General features: G+C 37.6%; 1 protein-coding gene across 7 annotated transcripts in view; it reads left to right on the forward strand.

Annotated features, from left to right (window-relative positions):
- The window catches only part of iqsec1 (IQ motif and Sec7 domain ArfGEF 1), a 453,315-nt gene that overhangs the window by 82,226 nt on the left and 351,894 nt on the right, over nt 1-19,195 (forward strand). For all 7 annotated transcript variants that reach the window (XM_062973848.1, XM_062973849.1, XM_062973836.1 and 4 more), the window contains exon 2: nt 6,927-6,956. In XM_062973848.1, the coding sequence (XP_062829918.1) occupies nt 6,927-6,956 (30 nt within the window). The remainder of the gene's footprint in view (nt 1-6,926; nt 6,957-19,195) is intronic.

The raw sequence follows: 19,195 nt of genomic DNA on the forward strand, positions 1-19,195 counted from the left end.
ACCCACATAGTCAAAGTGGTGGCTGTATTAGCAAAGATCCCACCTTTGAAGAATATTATAAATAGTTTGTTTAAAAAACAAGAAATCATAGGGTTTTAAAAATGAAATAGATAGAGTGTTCTTGTAAGTTATCACAATATAAAAACAGATTACAGTGGCAATAGGAATCAGCATATTGGAACTAGTAATTCCTTATTGATTTCTTACTGTGAATGGCCTAAAACGTAAGTAGAAGATTCATTGTGTTTTCTGAAATGAATGTCTAAATGGAGATCTATCAAGAGAAGAGTGCAACACAGTGTTCCATTGTGCAATCAGTTATGCAGTGCAGACCAAATTTGTGCAGGACTACTTGTACAGTCTTTAAATTCAGCTCAACAATGCTAGCATCGTTTTACTTTCAGGGCTCGATTTCAATAGGGAATAAAACCTAAACTGAATGTTAAATAAATAAACACACGCACATGATGGGAGAGAATTAAAAATGTCTATATTAGAAATGGACAATAGTAGATGATGTTTCTCCCAGTGGATATGAGTCAATTCCTGCACCACCCCGGCCGCCAGCGCCAGCACCGTTTTCACCAGAACAAAGCAGTGCTGGCGCTGGCGGCCGGGGTGGTGTGGGAATGGTGGGCCTACACGGCTGGGCCCAGGCCGAAGTCGGGCTCAGGCCAGGCTGAAGGTCCAAAGGAGGAGGAAGCAAGGGCACGATCGGCCATTTTGGGCCATTTGTGCGCATGCGCAGGGCTCCAATCCCATCGAGGAGGTAAAATTTGCAGTGGTGTCCAGAGGCGGCCAGTGGTGGCACTGCCACCGCACACCAGCACCATACCAACACGGGGGGCGCCTCGACAGCAACCCCCTTTGACGTGCGCTCACGGCGGACGCTTCACTTGCCCCCCTGTTGAACTGGCCCTGGGTGTAGACTTCCCGTGATAATGTGGTCTGTCTCGTTATCTTATTTTATCTTATTAAAATGACCTCCTTCCAATCTGGAATTTCTTTTCCACAAGGCTATGAACTCCAGTATTGCCTGAGAGATGTAGGAACTGTCCAATTGGGAAAGGCTGTTCCATGGCATGAGATTTCCTTTCATTTCCTAACTGTATTTTTGTTTCTTTCCATCCCCACCAGCATTTACATTTTTTACTCCCCAAATACCTTTGTGTTTAAAGTTTAATAAGAAGGTGGATTTTTCTCCCGTTAGAGGGCCCTGATCCACTGGAAGTATAGCAGTAAGTGAATACCTATAAATACCAGTTGATGAATCAGGGATGGAGAATTCTTCGTTGGAAATCTTTTGAGACTCTCTAAATGTAATCATAGTTATGCCCTTCCTACCTCTTTATGCCTACTCAGGAAGAGTAGTCTGCAAAGATTAGTGGTAAAGGATATGATTTTCATGCAGGAGCTAGAGATCTCAAATTAATATTGTTGCATCTCTAGTTTAAAAGGTTTTATAAACCCATTATTCTCTGTACTCATCAACATAATACTTATTTAAATCTCTGAAGCATGTTTCGTAATGATATTGAAATAACATGGTATTTGTACTGATTTTGAATGAAGGAATGAATATACCTTATAGATTTCTGACTTCTGAGTAGTCTTATTTCTGAGGAGATTTTAAATGAAAGACATTCAAAATGCTAACACAACTGAATTTTTCATAGCTTTATATTTTGGCTCTAAGCTCTAATTTTCTGAGACTCCTCAAAGTGTGTGATCAGATACACTGAAGAATGAGGTGTGCAAATAACAAAATGCAAAGAATGGGGGAAGAATTGAAGTGAGCAAAATGTAAGGGAGGGTTTTGTGGGGAAAATTAATTATTCAAAAGCATAGCATTAATACCATACCTAAGAAATGTACAATAAGAGAGGTTGAGGTCAACGAAACAATACTTTGTAATAATTGTATATCATACAATAATACACAGTAGAAGCCAGTTGATAACATGAGTAAGGGAGAAGTTACTAAAGAGAGTCACAATTCACCACTACCCTAATCCCAGAAAGTTTCTAAATACATTCCTTCCATCCATGTGGGAGGGAGACATCAGCCTTTCAAACCTACATGATCTTACATTATCAAAGGGACTAGGCTGATTTATAGTTTAACACTATTTATTCATCTGTGTCATAGGCATCCTTGAATGCTAGCATACATGAATATCAACTGGATGAGTGACCATGGGACACTGTCACCAAGGCCAATCTATTTGTAGTCGAAGTACCCTACATGCAACAGAATAACTTGAGGCCCATTCCTGATAGTTTGAGGCAGAATTGGGAATAAAGCAGGCATAGGCAAACTTGGTCCCTCCCGTTATTTTGGACTCCCAGAAGGCCTAGCCAGGTTGTCCAATAGTTAAGAATTCTGTGATCTGAAGTCCAAAACACCTGGAGGGCCACATGTTGTGCAGGTGTGATTTATACCCAACCTCAATTGACAATTCCCTGTCCTCAGACTTACAGTACATAAAATGTACAATATTTTCTCAAATCTAATGCACATCTTTTTTGGCTGAAACACATTGCCAAACTGCTTGTGACTTCTCAACCAGTTGAAATGGTGAGAGTGATTCTCTCTGGCCACTGGTACCAATGCATGATGGAACTGAGCCTGGCTGCTGTTCTCTCCCTCAGAGGCCATAAGATTGCAGTTGGAATGGAGGGGTGGCTTCTCATTTACATTTTGCTATATATATGTATTTGGTACACATAGTAATCTCCCCTTTTTTGGTAATACTTTGAATATTCCAAAAGGAACCCCCACCATTTAAAGCAACTACTGCCTATTGGCAATGAAATCAGTGTTGTGTAATGCCACGTCATTTACTCCTTTCTTTGCAGATACATTTAAGCATGACCCTCTAGAGGGCAAAGCTTGACTACGCAATCCATATATTGAGTTTTAAACAAATGCTACTATAGTTATTAGCTTTGGGCACTGCCACTCACTGAGCACTATTTAAATGCTGCATTCAATTCCCAACAGTAGTTAAATAAAATATTTAAATTTATGTTCACGTTGGATAATACAAAATCATAGCTGTGTTGTCATTTACTGAACAAGCACTGTGACTGAGCATGTCAGATAACATTTGCCAAACTTTTGCTAAAATATTAAATGCCTGCTCTATTTTCTCGCCGCTCTTTTAATTTGTTTATTCATGCCACACTACTTTTTTTATACCTAAGTCAGTACATCTTACAGTTCAGTAAAAGGGCAGTTCATATTTCCAGTCTCAAATTCTTACAGACTCTTAACTCAGGAAATGCTAAAAGAAGAATAGAAGTGGTGATTGATGCTGTGTTTTTATATTGAATCAAGTGTGCACTAAAATATACCAAAAGATTATGTGTTGAACTGCTGCTGTGAAATAGACAATAGAAAACAATGCAGAACTTTAGCAGTATGCACTGTTCCTAACCCTCGGAGGTAATCTTGCTGCAGGTTGAATGTAATGTTCTTTGTTTACCTTTGTTTCAAAAAATGAGTTGGTGTTGTGAGCCACTTCTAAGCACTTTAGCCTACCAGGTAGGGTTCAAATGATTCAATAAAATAAAAAAATAACAGATACTAACCTTGACATGAAAGAGTTTCAGCCTTTAAATAATAAGGACTATTGTGTTTCACTTTAAGCCAGGAGTTAGAATTTTGCAGTCCTGCCTAAGCTTTTATAGCAGCAGATATAGCCAGTATAGCTAATAGTGAGAGATGCAGTTCGGCAACACTGAGTCAGGTAAGCACAAAGTAAAGTAAGTTTACCATAAGTAAACACAACCATTTTGAACATATAGACCACCTGAAAATGTTATTTAGGGTGGAGCCTTCATAATTTGGCTTCCATAACCAACACTTCTCAGAATTCTGCAGGAAGCAGTCACACAAAAGCAAAACTCTCTCACCTGCTTTACAATGGCAGCATGATGATGTCCTGGGAGAATATGATTTGCCCAAAGTCACCCATTAGGTTTCCATGGTTGAATAGAGATTTGAACATAATTTTGTTTTTCTTATGTGGAACATTTAAAATGACACTTTTTTGTTCCTGAGGTAAACATTTACAGCTAATGTAAATCTTCTAGGCAGGTAAATTAGAAACCTATCTACAAAGGAAACATTTTTGTCCCCATTTATTCCTGATAATTCAAAGTTCAGACGTATAGTCCTTTTCTTTAGAGTCATTTCTTTCAAGAGACTAAGCATTTAACTTTAGTTTCAAGGTTGTTGACATTGTAGCTGGCTACAGTTGTCTTTCCCCTGTTTTTATTTTTTATTTGGTCCTTGAGACATCTCTACTTGAAGTGGCCTTACATTCTGCTAGGAGAATAATGATAGCTTTGGAGTGGCTATCACTGTAAAATTATATTTTGTTGCTAACCTGGCTTCTATCCAACTTAGTAGACACGACAAAAATGTGTTCTGTTCTAAAGTATGTCTGTCAGTAATAACTATTTAATGCACAGTTAAATGGCAGTTCACTGAATTGGATATTTTCAATTTGGCCGAGTGATAGTGGATAACCTGGCCAGAAAAACAAAAGCAATGGCTGAGAAGCAGCAGAAATAAATAGAGGAGAGACCGTGCCATGAAATTGGACTGCTGAGACGGGGGGTAGGATAGCAAGATTTCGACATTTGGAATATATATCAACAGGACCACGGTCAGCTCCAATCTAGCAGCTCATTTCCTTCATTTAGGTGTAGAAGGCTAGTAAGACAAAATGCCCTGTTGGGCTTGAATATCCCCTTATATCTAAAACAAAGAGCAGACTGGATCTCCTGGATTGTAATACAAGTAGTGTATGTAGGTATTTCAGTTCTTTTGTTTTTCATGCAGTGGGAATAATCCAAACCTGGGAAACTAGTTACATCGTGTACTTCAAGCCAAATGTGAGATTTGACATACTGGCAAAATAGAAAAAGTTGGGGTTACATTATTGTTGTTGTTGTTGTTGTTGTTGTTGTTGTTGTTGTTGTATATTAATGTAATAATAATAGTAGTAGTAGTAGTAGTAGCAGCATAATATAATAGAAAAGAGCCTGCAGGAAGAATGGAACATACAGTTGATCCTTGATATGTGATATGGTTCCCCATGAATACCAAAATCTATGAATGCTAAAGTCGCATTATATACAATGGTGTAATAAAATTGTGTTCTTTATATAGATGGGCAAAATCAAAGTTTGCTTTTAGGAATTTTGGAGGGATTTTTTAAAGGGGGCTTAATCTATGAATTGTCAAATCATGGTTGCATGGTTTGTGGAAATGGAGGGATGACTATGCACATTTTAAAAATTGAAAAATAAAGGTTACAATAACAGAAAAACCAGGGAAGGGGATGGTCTGGGATTGAAGACCTGGTTTGTACTACTGAAAAAGTGGAGGAGGGAAATCTGAGGCACATTTTCTCACTACAAGAATAAACTGACAAATGATCAGATTTTTACAAAAATAAAACAATCCAGACTTGTGTAAGGTGAAACCAGTTGTTTCCTCTCCCCTTTTAAAAGAAAAATGTGATACTATTCTTCCTGCCAATCAGCTCTTTTTAAAATGCTACTCCTGTTAAAAATATAAAAGGAAGTAGTCAGGGATAAATTAATATATGTTGATCATACTATCTTCAAAAGTTGGAGACACAGATACTTGCCAACGATGTTGCTAATAATGTATACAATTTTAATATTTCATGAGTGAGAGGAACAGCCAGTGGAGAGGATATGTAAGATCATTTGCCTGATTCTGTCAAACGGCTGCATCAGCGTTCTATTTTTATTTAGGAACATGGAAGTTTGGTTGCTTTGAATGGTGTTAATCTCCATATTAAAAATTACAAACATAAGTTCTTGGCATCAGAATGGCCTGTGATTACCTTTCAAATATGCTGTCATTTCCAAAGTCACCCCTATCCTTTCCCTGGGCTACCCTTTTGAAAATAAGCTTTGGAAATAGCAAGGGAAACTGCTGTAAAGGGACAGGAATCAAAAGCTCTTTACAAGTTTTACAAAACTCTGTGCATTTTGAAGACTAAAGTCAAATTTGGTACCTGGTTGTTTTGGGGGAAGAAACATATTCTTTTTTTCCCCATAAGTTTTATCATACTGATTTCTACTTGATTATTTTTAGAAATGTAACTGTTTAAAACTCTCATTTTTGTTGAGGTATTTCATAATTATATTGTATTATATTGAAATATGTGTTTTATGAATTATGTATATTTATAAATAAAGTTTTTTATTATTTTTATAATAAATATTGTATACAAGATGATGAAAAATGAATTCAAAAATTCTTTACAATAAGGAAATAAATAAATAAGCATAGGCATGATCAATCTCTACATTTCATCTGTGACCCTTTTAATACCGAGAAAGGAGACTTATTTACAGTTTATAGAAAGCACTTTGAAATGTTAGAATTTTAAACTTAAGATCTTAGATTATATTTTTACTGTGGTTTATAGAAACCAGTATGTGTGCACTGTCAGAGATTAATGTTTTTATCCAATAAACCTGAATTTACGAGCATCCCACAAGGCAGTCTGTGTAAGGTATTAAGCTAGCATCTGTACACATATCAGTCATAGGATCAGAAGCTGCAGAAATAAATTAGATAAGCATTGAAAAGCATACCCAACCATGGATGTTGCCATCCAACAGAACTCCACTTTACTGCATGCTTATTAAAATGTATATCTCACTACACATAGTCATGTATAACTAGAATCCATAGATTTCAAAGCATTCACCAGAAAAATATTTTTATTTTTCATGTTCTTAATACTTTCAATGTCTTTGTATTTCAGTAGGCGGAATTATTTGAGAGTGTATATATGTTAAAACATTGAATTTCAATGTTTTGGTGGAGAAGTTCAAATCTATAATCTAAATATTTATTTATTTATTTAACAGGTCTGAAGGTGAAAGTTCAAGAAGCATCAGGTATGTACTTCAATACTTCACCCATGTTATATCACCTCTGTGGAACTAGTTTTGTTAGGGACCCATTATATTTTTTAAAAAAATATTTTTCAATATTGTACAATAACAGGTCCTTTGACATTGCAATGTTGTCAGTGCAAGAGTACAAACAATGAACTTCTTAAACATGCCAAAGTAATTGTGCTTTCATTATAAATAATAAGCAAGCTAGTTTAAGAATTTTTTTAAATTGCATATGAAGGAGATTTTCTATACTTCAGAGAAAAGAGAATTCTTAAGTTCTTTTAAAGAATTGTATACAGATAATATCCAGAAATGTACATATATCCTGTGTACTGTTATATATAATTGTTTTCTCCAAGGGTTAGATTTGAGTTGCATGCTATCTGAAAGAAAAGGAAAAATGTGACTTTTAAAAGTAATTTGATTTTCAGAAGACTGATGCTTAAGAGTTTTCATGTGTTTACTTCCAGTTATGGATGTGTGTGTTGGTATTTTTCTCCCAAAGAATTTACAGAAAATAATTTAACACAATTTTTACTATCAGGGGAGACTATAGATTCCGGTTTCTGCAGTACTCAAGCTCATTTTCTTTTTGGAAGTAATCTCAAATGTGTTTTTTCTTATCTGAAGTTAAATACTTTGCATCCACTATGTAACAAAATCCAGAAAAAATGTTCCTGGTTTGAAAGTTTAATTGTGCAGTATTTACTTTGAAAGTAGTTGTCATACTCCAGAAACTTTGTTTTTATGTCTGCCACAAACTATCTTGAATTGGTTGAGAGAATATGAGATATTCATTGAAAAACTATAGCAAAATGTGCTGCAGGATGCCCCGCAAAAACAAAATTTTGGCAGTTTAATAAACTTTTCCATGTTTTTATGATAGAATCAATTAGGAAATGACATTTATAACCAGGGAACAAAAACTGTATTACATAGTGTAATTTAGTCATTCATTATTGGCTGCTTACTGGATCATCCTTGTGAGTCTGGGAACCAAATTATCACTCCTGAACCTACCACAGGTCATGAAGGGACCAGAGGTGGATGGAGTGTTGAGTCCTGGTAAAGAAGCCCTCCACTGTAGTCTGTTGTGTTGGAAGCAGTACCTAATGGGGAGATGAAGTAGAAAGCTTTCTCTATGGAATATCCTCTACTTGAAGGTCTAATTGATGATGACCAGATTTTAATGGCAATTTAATTGTTTATCAAAGCCCATTTGTCACAATTTCATGGGCTTCTGGATTTCTGACTTAGCATATGGTATATACACTGAGGTGACAGACAGAAAATAAGAAAAAAATTAATGCTGTCTTATCATTTGTGCCCTACTTTAAGACATTTAGATATATAGTCAGCCCTTCATATTTGCGGAGGGTTGGAGCACTGGACCTCTGTGAAAGTGAAGTGCTGTTTTTTAAAAAAAATAAAACTCAGGGGATACTTTTGTAGGAATGTCTTGGTCTTCCAACATGATTCTGCTGGACCTAGAGATTTTCAGAGAGAATATGTTACTGACAACCATGAAAAATTAAATCTTGAAAATGTCATACCCATGAATATGAGTCAACTGTATATAATAAATAAATGGGATATATTTGCTTTAATAAATAAAATAAAACTAATGACACTAATACTTATGAACATTACATGTGTATCATTAATATAAGAATATTCAGGTTTCAAGCATTGTGCCAGGGACTGTGGGTTTCAGAGAGAGACCAACTCAGACTGGAACACCATTAAAATTTGGGGGTAGATAGTATGGCAACCAAACTGTACATAGTGTTAGAGGAAATGTATCTCCCCAAGCTTTTTACTTGTTGCACATATTTTGCATGATCTGCAGCAGCCTATCAAAAGAAATGTTACAGCAGAACAGGCACTTTTAAGATATTGAGTTCAGAAAGTGTAAATTCTTCTCTACAGAAAGTATGTTTGTGAAGTTAAACTAGTAGTTGTGATTTTGAGGAGAAAGATAGATGCTATGTTTTCTTTTTCTTTTTTTAAAAAAAACAGTTTCTAAAGTCTCTGTGCATAGGCAGAAAGAGGTGAAGTGGAGAGAAATGGTAGAGAGCACAGGCCACAGTGATGGCCCAAAATATTTGTGAATAATTGTCTAGTTCACAAGGAATGTATGTTCTGAAATCATTTTCTTTACAAAAAGAAAATGAACTATACCACCATATGTTTTTAATTATTTACATCAAAATGCACACTCCAAACAAAAAACATATCTGCAATGAATTTTTACTGGGAAGTGTATACGTCAATTGATTTTTGTATATTATCAGTGGTAGTGCCAGAAGTTAAAAGAAGCATCAATGAGGTACCATTCGTCAAAATCTGCAAGCATTCTACTGTGAGACTTCAGGATTTTTGGATAGCAAATATTAATATGTGAGTAATACCAGCCTGAGGAGGATAGTGCATCATTTTGGAATTTAAAAGTTCCGATAGAGGAAATATTGGTTAATTTGTAATGTTTAGGATTGTGTTGATCCAATTGGGGGGTGACGGGAAGAGAAAATGTTGACACTTTTAACAGGTCCAGTTCAAAGGTGGGAAAATAGTTCACTAGCTTTGTAGTACCTTCTTTTACAAGTCATAAAATAAAACTAATGCAAAAAAAATCCTCAGATGAGGTTTTGTGTTAGTTTTATTTCATGACTTGTGAAATGACTTGAATGAGCTTGTGCCACAAGTTTGTAGTCTCCTCTCCACCTGATGTTTGGTGCTTGAGAACATTAGTCACCTACGCTTCTGGTTGAATTGTTAGATAAAAAGATATATCCTACCTTGACCAATCTTATCTGATTTTGAAAGCAAACCAAAGCTAGTATTTGGGTGGGAGTTGAGCCGGAGAGCCTGTGCTCTGCCACAGTGTGTCAATTATTTGTTTTCCTTCCAATTCAAACTTATATCATCTCAGTTTCAACAAAGTAGTTTTAGAATGAGATGTTCTTGACATTAGCAGACAAATAGTTGGATGTTGTGACAGTGTATCAAAAAAGCCCTTTAAACTGGAAAACACTGTACATATATTTGAATTTACAAAATAATTTGTTACCAAAGAATTAATTTTTTGAAAAACTATTGTGATAATACTCAGGATCGGATTCATGCATAAATGAACCAGAATTTATAAGTTACTTCCTATTACACAATGCCTCTCATTTGTGTGTGTGTGTGTGTGTGTTTTAATTATTAAAAAATGGTTAAATGCATGTGAAGCAATGTTTTAGTGAGATAAATGTCATTTTTGCTTCTAGTAAGAGTTCAGGCTTGATATCCTGTAAGACCCATTCATTTGTCCTTTGTCACATTATTCACCTTGAGAAGAGAAAGAAACTGAGAAGGTTATTAGCATTCCAAAAATCAAGACACCGAGGAATCCATCCATAGATTTAAAAAAAAAAAACACACACACACACACACACAAAACAAATAAATGGAACATGCAGGAGAGTAGTGAGGATCCATTTCTGAGTTCATAGAAAACAGCAGATGAGTGTTCATCAGTGAGAATGGTTGAGGCAGTTCTAATGGAGCTGCAGCTATGCCAAGCTGCTCCTCAATCACATTGACACTATTGACACCCCAGAGAGAGGCATGCCATCTTTTTAGCAGGGCATCGGATCCATAGAACTCTTCTCTAGCACTTCATTTCAAATGAGTTGGATCCCCTACCCCTCCTACAAACATTTTTCATTGTCCAGATTTTATAACCATAATAGTGTATGGGGGTCAGCAGTGGGGGCAGGTGGAATGGAAACTCCTGTTCCTTGACTGGAATAACATTTGATTTAGCTTTGTGAGATCTTATATGAATACTAAATCCCTGAAATTAATTTCGGTAAATGAGAGTGAAACCCATGATATACCTTGACAAGGTCAGGCATTAGGACTAACCTGTCTTTTAAATATAAGTCTCCCTTTTAAGCAAAAGGGTAGCTGTATTGGAAAGGCAGCACAAACAAACCTACACTAGTCATAGTTAGGACTAAAAGGTTAACCACAGTTATACAAATTTGTAAAAGAAAAGCATAGTATTTCAAAAATGCATGTTAATATGCTCTTTGGCTAACATCATTTTCTACTGGTACATTTAACAGCTGTTGGTTCTTAAACTGCATTACAGCATGATTGTTACCACTACCTTTCCTGGGGAAATGGATGTGGTAACATCTCTCCTCAGCTCCCCCTACCAGATTCCCAACTGCTTATTAGTAGACTGTTTGGGTTGTTTTCACAATCTAACTTCACTCTAATTCCCATTTCCCATTCAGCTATTTCTATACCCAGCAATAGGTATACATACAATTTATCTCTATTACACTTTTAAATACATTATATAATGAATTAAATTCCTTAACTTTGATGTTTATGGCAGGAACACAATGGGGTTCCTGACAGACAGTTCAGAGGACGGTACACTTGAATTATTATTTTTTTTCCCCCCCTTGTGGGTGAGGAAGATGTTGTGATCTTTAAATAGCCGACTTACTCCAAAATGTCTAAGCACATAGGGTTTAGTGCTTTTAAAATCTGTTTAATATATTTTAATATTTTATTCTTTTGACATTGTTCAATCAAATCATATTAGTGTGTTGCCCTGAGTTCTCATAACACAGAACAAGATGAAAATATTTTAATAAATGAAATTATTTTGAGGTTCAAGGATTTTCATCTTGATTTTAAGACATTTTGTTGATGTCACTGTTGTTTGTAGATAGGAATTCTTTAATTTGACCCTTTAATACTACAACTCAAAATTTAAATGAAATAAAATAAAGAATACTTGGGCAAGTGGTTGAAAACCCAGAAAGACCCAAATTCACAGCCATTTCCAAAGAAACACAACAAAAAGATAATCAGATTTCAAAACTATCTTCTGTCATTTCTCCCCTTCTCCTATAGATTCTGAATGTCTGCTTTTCTACCAGGGGCAAGGTATCAAAGTATCCATGAAATGAAAGGTCCTACAAATTCTTCATGCTTTTGTAATTTCAGTTCTTTCAGTACACTGAACTGTATTAAGAGCAAATCATAAGGCATACATTTTTGAATTGTTCATAAGAAGTTGAGCATATCTATACAATTCCATTAGATGTTTTCTGTTATGGTGCTTAAGTATTAAATGTTTCCCAGTATTTGATGACCTTTGTGCAGGAGTGGTAAATGTGGTCATTGGGGAAAAAACAGTTTTATGACCCTGATACCCATTGGAGGCTGCATGAACTGCCCCAAATACCAAAATGAATTTTAAAAACCCACAACCAGCTGTAAGTTGACTTCCAGCATGGATCAATGACATTTAAATGTTGTAATTTTCAAGATTTATAATCATGTTGGCCAAAGATCTTCAGGACTACATCTGTCAGGTAAATAGACTGGGAAGTGCAACTGACCAAAGCGGACTAGTGAGTATTATTTCTGAGTGGAGATTTGAGCCTGGATTTCCCTAGCCCCAGGTCCAAAACTAGGCTATCAAATAATGTTAGTATTAAATCAGATAATGGAATTGGTAAGAAATTTAATGTGAATACACACTTTCTTGAGCATGGGTTGGTCCATGGGTCAGTTTTATCATCAGTACCCCATTTGATTTACTGTGTCACATAGTGACACAGAAATGCAGCAGCAAATTTCAACTGAAAAATACATGTATTAAATATGAAAATAAGCAGATTTTTTTTTTGTTTTATTGGAGTTTTTCTAACAGAAATTAATGGCACATTGTGAAACCCCATTTGAAACAGTTTTCTCCTCTATTCTTTACTTGCCTTTTCGTACTTTAAAGCCCAACTTCAGAGGGAGAATTTGCCACTGAATTTTAGTTATATGGGTTTGGATTGCCATGGGTGGTACATAAAGCCCAAGGGTCAGATGTTGTCCACTCTTGTTCTATCTAAAGCAAGAAATATTCTGAAAAGTAGAATTTAAATTGAAGCACAATCATAAGGCTGCCGAGGTGGGAAGCAGGATTGGCCAATCAGCTCTGGTCCACTTGAACTATTACCCTTCTAGCGTTTCCTTGAGAAAACTAGCATGTAACTGTGAGTGTTGTTGTTAATCACCATCAAGCCAGTTTCAACTTAATGTGATTCTATGAATGAAAGATTTCTACAAGATGCTGTTGGGATTTTGCATACTCAGTGCTATGGCTTCCTTTATTGAGTCCATCCATCTTTTCATGCTAAGCATTATTATTGCCTTTTCTAACAAGTCGTCATTTCATAAACCCCAAGGTACTATAACTTCACTTTAGTTATTTTGGCTTCTAAGGAGAATTTATGGCATATTTATTTATCCTTTTGGCAGTCCATCGTATCTGTAGAACTCTTCTCCAACATCACATTTCAAATGAGTTAATTATCTTCCTGCCAGCTTTCTTTAATGTCCAGCTTTCAGAGTCATACATACAAATTGGAATTTTTTTCAATGGCCTGGATGATTCGGATTGGATATCCAATGATATCCAATCTTGAGGAGCTTGTGATGTTTTTATACCTGCTGTTTCAAGTCCTAGGACCTTGTCACATGGCCCAGCTGGACCATTCCAGTTGCCAGCTTTCATCAGTGAAAGGGAAAGTGCATGGGGTGACTCATGGTGCCCTGTACACTATTCCTCTTCCCCTCATCACACATAGAGGGTACCCTCCCTCCACCCCCATCACATGGCAGAAAGGGTGGCAACGTGTGTTGCCCCATTCCTCTTTCTGCCATCACATGGGCTTTTGGGCCAAAAGTGCGGGTAACTTCATCGGAGCTACCCGCATGACACTTTCCTCCTCGTAGTGGGTGGAAATTGGATGGGGCCTACCATGTATCATGTGATGGCACAAAGCAAGCCTCATCAAAGCAAGGCATGAAGGTGGCAAAATGGGACATTTTTGTCCCTTGTGAAGAGATCCCTATCGTTTTCTGAATTATTGACTGCAGTCTCCTTTTTTTTCCAGAACTAAAGCAGTTCATAGCACTTAAATATTATCTGTGGTATTTTCTTTTGGTCATAAAAATATTTAAAGTTTGGTGCTAGCATTGAAGAGTAGGCTGTGAAATAGTACTGAATTTAAAAGCATTGCTAAACATCTGTTACCAAAGAATATGTATAATTTCTGTGAAAGTTTAACAAACAACCTTTTCATAAGCATTAAGCACCAAACTACTCTCTGTTAAAGGGGTAGATCAGAGTAACTATAATTGCCTCTTAAATAAGACTGTTTTGAAATGTTAGAGTTGCTTACTGATGCTACACACATCACCAGCCATCTATGCAGAAAGCTGATGGTACTTCTTTATAATAATTAAAAAGTATCTTGTCAAATTTCCAGTCTGTGTTCATATTCACAACCCACACAAAATTCTCAGGCAGAATTATTTTTGTATACAATAAGCAATGCCAGTTTAATGTGAAAATAAATGTGCAAGTGGATGATATTACTTATTCTAACACATTCTTAAAATGGCCATGGTCAAGTCTAAGTTATTGAAGTACCAGGGTATTAGAAAAGGTGATTGGATAGTAATCATAATTACAAAATGTTAAAAAAAATAGAACCCTCCAAAAAGTGGTGTAACAGCCATTGAAATTAGAAATTTTGAAAGTTGCTTGCTAGATGCTATATTATGACTATAAATGTGTAACTACTTTATACGGTTTTATGTTAGGTAAAGGTAAAGGTTTTCCACTGACATTAAGTCTAGACATGTCCGACTCTTGGTGTTGGTGCTCATCTCCATTTCTAAGCTGAAGAGCCAGCGTTGTCCATAGATGCCTCCATGGCCATGTGGTCATCACGACTGCATGAAGTTCTGTTACCTTTGTGCCAGAGCGATATCTATTGATCTACTCACATCTGCATGTTTTCGAGCTTCTAGGTTGACAGAAGTTCTCAGTTTTTGGTTCCAAATAGCTTGATACAGGGAAACTTATTGGAATCAACTTTGGAACTTTATATTGAGTATTTATTACCTTTGTTGTTATTACCTTTTGTTGACCATATGAATGAAAGAATTCCAAGAGCCCTGGTCATCAAAACCCCTGATCTATTCCTGCAAATTCAAGGCTTTGACTCAACCTATTTTTAATGTGGTCTTCCTCTTTTCCTACTGGTTTCTGGTTTACCAAGTATTGTGGGTTTTTCTTGTGAGTCATATAATCTCATGATATGTTCAAAATAGGATAGGCTCAATTTAGTCTTTTAGTGAGAGTTCTGACTTGATATGCTTCCAGTCCCATTTATTTATCTGTTAAACAGTCTGTGATTTTTGAATGAGTAATTTTCTTCCTGTCAGCTGTCTTCACTGCAGCCCTATTTTGTAAAGCAATTTTGTTCAGGATTACATGATTCACTACTTGTGTGTCATATTGTAAAAAGATTTAATGGGGTAATGTTAAAGTAAATTTAGGGGAAGAAATACTCTTCATCTCTTTTAGTTCTTGATAAAATGCTTTAGGATTACTGGTTTCATAGCAACACAGCAGTTTGTTCACCACTTAACTTTTCATTATATTTAGAAAAAGACCCCCTTAAAAAGATACTTAAGATGAAATTCAAAGAAGCATACAAGTAAGCATATGACTTTTATGAATTCAAATGAGGTTATAACTCTCTGATACTACAGGCTGCTGTTACAATACTGTTGATATGATACTGATAATATCTTTCCTCAATTTGATTACTTAACTCTTATCAGAATTTTTTAAAACCAATGTAGATTTTTCCAACATATTAAGTATATATTTTGACGTCCATTTCTCTGCACTATATGTGTACATATTAACCTGAGATGTTCACTATTTTGCCTTCATTTACCATTTCCCTCTCGGACTCTACAAGTATCCCATTCTTCATTTTACCAATTAACAGTCTTGAAACTTTAATATTGTTAAAGATGTGTGCAGTTCAGTGAAGTTATAATTATAATTACGTTGCTTATTAAGGGCAAAGATCAGACTGCTGTTTCTGAGTAATGGCAGGACAGTACAAAAGATCTGATTGCAGCCCTCTTTAAAAAAAAATTAGCCTATGGCTAAAGGAAGTAGAAAACTAATACTCATGAACAATGTAGAACAAAGAGATTCAAGGTATTATCAGAAGAGCTTTGATGCTGTCTGAACAAGTGGCAACACCCAGTTTTAAAGAGGAAAGTGAGGAGAAAGAGCACATCACAACTTCACACTATGGCTTTCCTGAACACTTTCAGCATGGTTAAGCTGGCTTTCTCAGTTATCTACCAAGTGGCACATAACAGTCTTGAGCTTACCACTGAGCTACAGTTGATCAGCCCTTTCTATCACCGCCAAAACAAAAATGGGAAAGGCTGCACACACTTGCAAAATGATTGGCTACAGTAGGAAGCATATGTACAAAACCTTTGAGAATGGGTAACCACTTGAACAATTATATTTACATTGACATAGTGCCCCAGTGGGATTCTGACATTTCTTTTGACCAGTTTATTGACTGTCAAATATTATTTAATAAAAACAACTCAAATTGAATTTATCTGTGTGATTATAAAGCTGAGGTTCAGAACTGCATACAATAAAATCTTCAAAGATAGAGAGAAGCCTCCCACTGCAAGCATTTCCCATCTACATTTGGGAGTCAGCAAGGAAGGTAATGAACCAGACAGAAGCAGAATTAGAGCATTTATCTCTGCACTCTCTTCTCATATGTAGGGTATATTCACTATTAAAAAAACAAATAGAGGATGTATGACTGACTATCTGATCTGGTTCAGATAGAGAAGTACAGTGTTCCCTAACTTATGGCGGGGTTACGTTCCAGGACCACCCGCAATAAGTGAAATTCTGCGAAGTAGGGGCACTATATTTATTTCAGTATTTACACATTATATTGGTAGTTAGGTGGCCTTTCTCCCCTTTGCAAGCCTTCTTCCTGTGCTTCTTCCTCTCCGGCGCCTGCCAGTTTCCCTTTTGTGCATGCGCCTCCCTCTCGTCGGCATCCAGAGTGGCCCAGTTGGATGCCAACAAGAAGGAGGGTGCATGCACTAAAGGGAAACTGGCACCTTTTGCGCATGCACACCTCTCAGGAAAAAAACGCGAAGCAGTAAGGGACTGAAAAGTGAACTGCAAAGTAGGGAGGGAACACTGTACAGGTAAAACCATAAGTGAGAGAAAGAATGTCATTAAAGAAGCAACAGGTAAAAAGCAGATTAATTATAGCTGTGAATGGATAGGAAAAAAGTGATTATAAAAATGACTTTCCTCTTCCCATCCCATGGAAATGTTCTTGGATATCTGAATTAACTACTACTGTCAGCCCTCTATACTCACTGAGGTAAGAGTGCAGAACCCTTGTGGTATTAAATATCCATATTATATATCTATAGATTCAATGTCTTCCCTTAGGCGATCCCTCGTAGTTTGAGGACGATTGTCTTCCATCTTGGGGGGGTGTCTGTAGATGGCTGAAGAGACCTATTTGTCAGGACCCAGACTGCGGAGCACCAATAACCATGCGCAGAGGCCAGAATCTATCTAATATCTTTATTAAGGAAATATATATAGTCAATAAAAATAAGTGTAGAATATAGTTCAGAAGTAGACCTTTCAGGAAAGGTCAAATATAGTCCAGGAAAACAATGTCCAATATGAGATATTAAAGTCCAAAGTTGTAATCCAATAACCGAAACACACACTTTGCCAAGCAAAAGTGAGGGGAAATAACAAGGTCCTTTAGTCCATGGAACTTGATGCAAGGCTGGAGAGCAAACTAGATTCTTGGCAAACAAGGCTTGATTCAAGGCAACAAGAAACGAGGAACAAGAACAGGGCCCGTGGCGAAATCCGTGGCGAGGTCCGGGGAACAAGGCAGGGCTGGGACGAGAGCAAGGTCCTGGAAACTGGAGTAGCGTAGTCCACACACAATCTACTCCCGAAGTTGACGAATTGACTCCGCAAGGAATCCTTGTGGCCAAACACCTATATAGGATCTTGTTTTCCCGCCAAAGAACACTTTCTCTGGGGAACAAGAAACGAAACCTATTCTGTGTCCAGATGCAGGACTCCTTAAACTTTCCCAAGGGAAACAGACTTAATCATCTAATTGTCTGGCAGCAATCCTGGCGCTCCTGCGAGTCGCCTCCCGAGCACTTCTATCTTGATTATAATAAAGGCAGCGAGAAAATGGGGGAGATTTCTGCTCAAGGCTTGTTTGGCTGACTCCTCAAGGCCCCTCTCCAAAATGGGTCCTCTCCCCGAGGTGCGGGGCCGCGGCTTGGCAGGGTAGGCCTGATGGAAGCGGCGGACTAAGTCGGGGGCATGAACTGTGGAAGCGTCTTCCCAAGAGCGTTCTTCGGGGCCAAAACCCACCCAGTCAATGAGATATTGAAGGCGGCGGCGGTGGAAGCGAGAATCCAAAATGTCCTGAACCTCGAATTCCTCCTCCCCATCCACCAAAACAGGAGTGGGGGCCAGCCGGTCTGCATCGGGGCGGACACCATCCGCCGGAAGGAGCAGAGAGCGATGAAACACTGGATGGATGCGCATAGAGCGCGGAAGTTGAAGTTTGAAAGTCACGGGGTTAAGTTGCGCCACCACCGCATAGGGACCAATGAACCGGGCATCTAGCTTCCGGCAGGGATGGTGGGAGGGCAGAAAGCGAGTGGACAGAAGAACCCGATCTCCTACCTTGATCTCGGGGCCCGGCTGGCGATGGCTGTTTATAGTCCTCCTTGGCTTGGTCCAGTTGCTGGAGCAATAGTTGTTGCACCGCTGTGAGTTCTTGCAGCCAGTCCTCCGCTGCGGGGACTTCTGAGGTTTCAATGACAGGAGGAAAGAAACGTGGATGGAAGCCGTAGTTTGCAAAGAACGGGGTTTCTTTAGTTGAAGCCTGGACACCATTGTTGTAGGCAAACTCTGACAGTGGTAACAGGGAAGCCCAATTGTCCTGCTGATAGTTTACATAACAGCGAAGGTATTGTTCCAGAGTGGCATTGGTGCGCTCAGTTTGCCCATCCGTTTGGGGATGGTGAGCTGAAGATAAACGAGAGTCTATGCCCAATAGTTTTTGTAGTGCCTTCCAGAAACGAGAGGTGAATTGAGATCCACGGTCTGTGACTAAACTCTTAGGCAATCCATGTAGTTTGAAAACATGCTGAAGGAATAAATCTGCAGTCTCTTTGGCCGTGGGGAGGCCATCGCAGGGAATGAAATGGGCCAATTTGGTAAAAAGGTCCACCACCACTAGGATCGTGGTGAA

This window comes from Anolis carolinensis, chromosome 2, assembly GCF_035594765.1.
Source record: "Anolis carolinensis isolate JA03-04 chromosome 2, rAnoCar3.1.pri, whole genome shotgun sequence".
Classification (NCBI taxonomy): domain Eukaryota; kingdom Metazoa; phylum Chordata; class Lepidosauria; order Squamata; family Dactyloidae; genus Anolis; species Anolis carolinensis.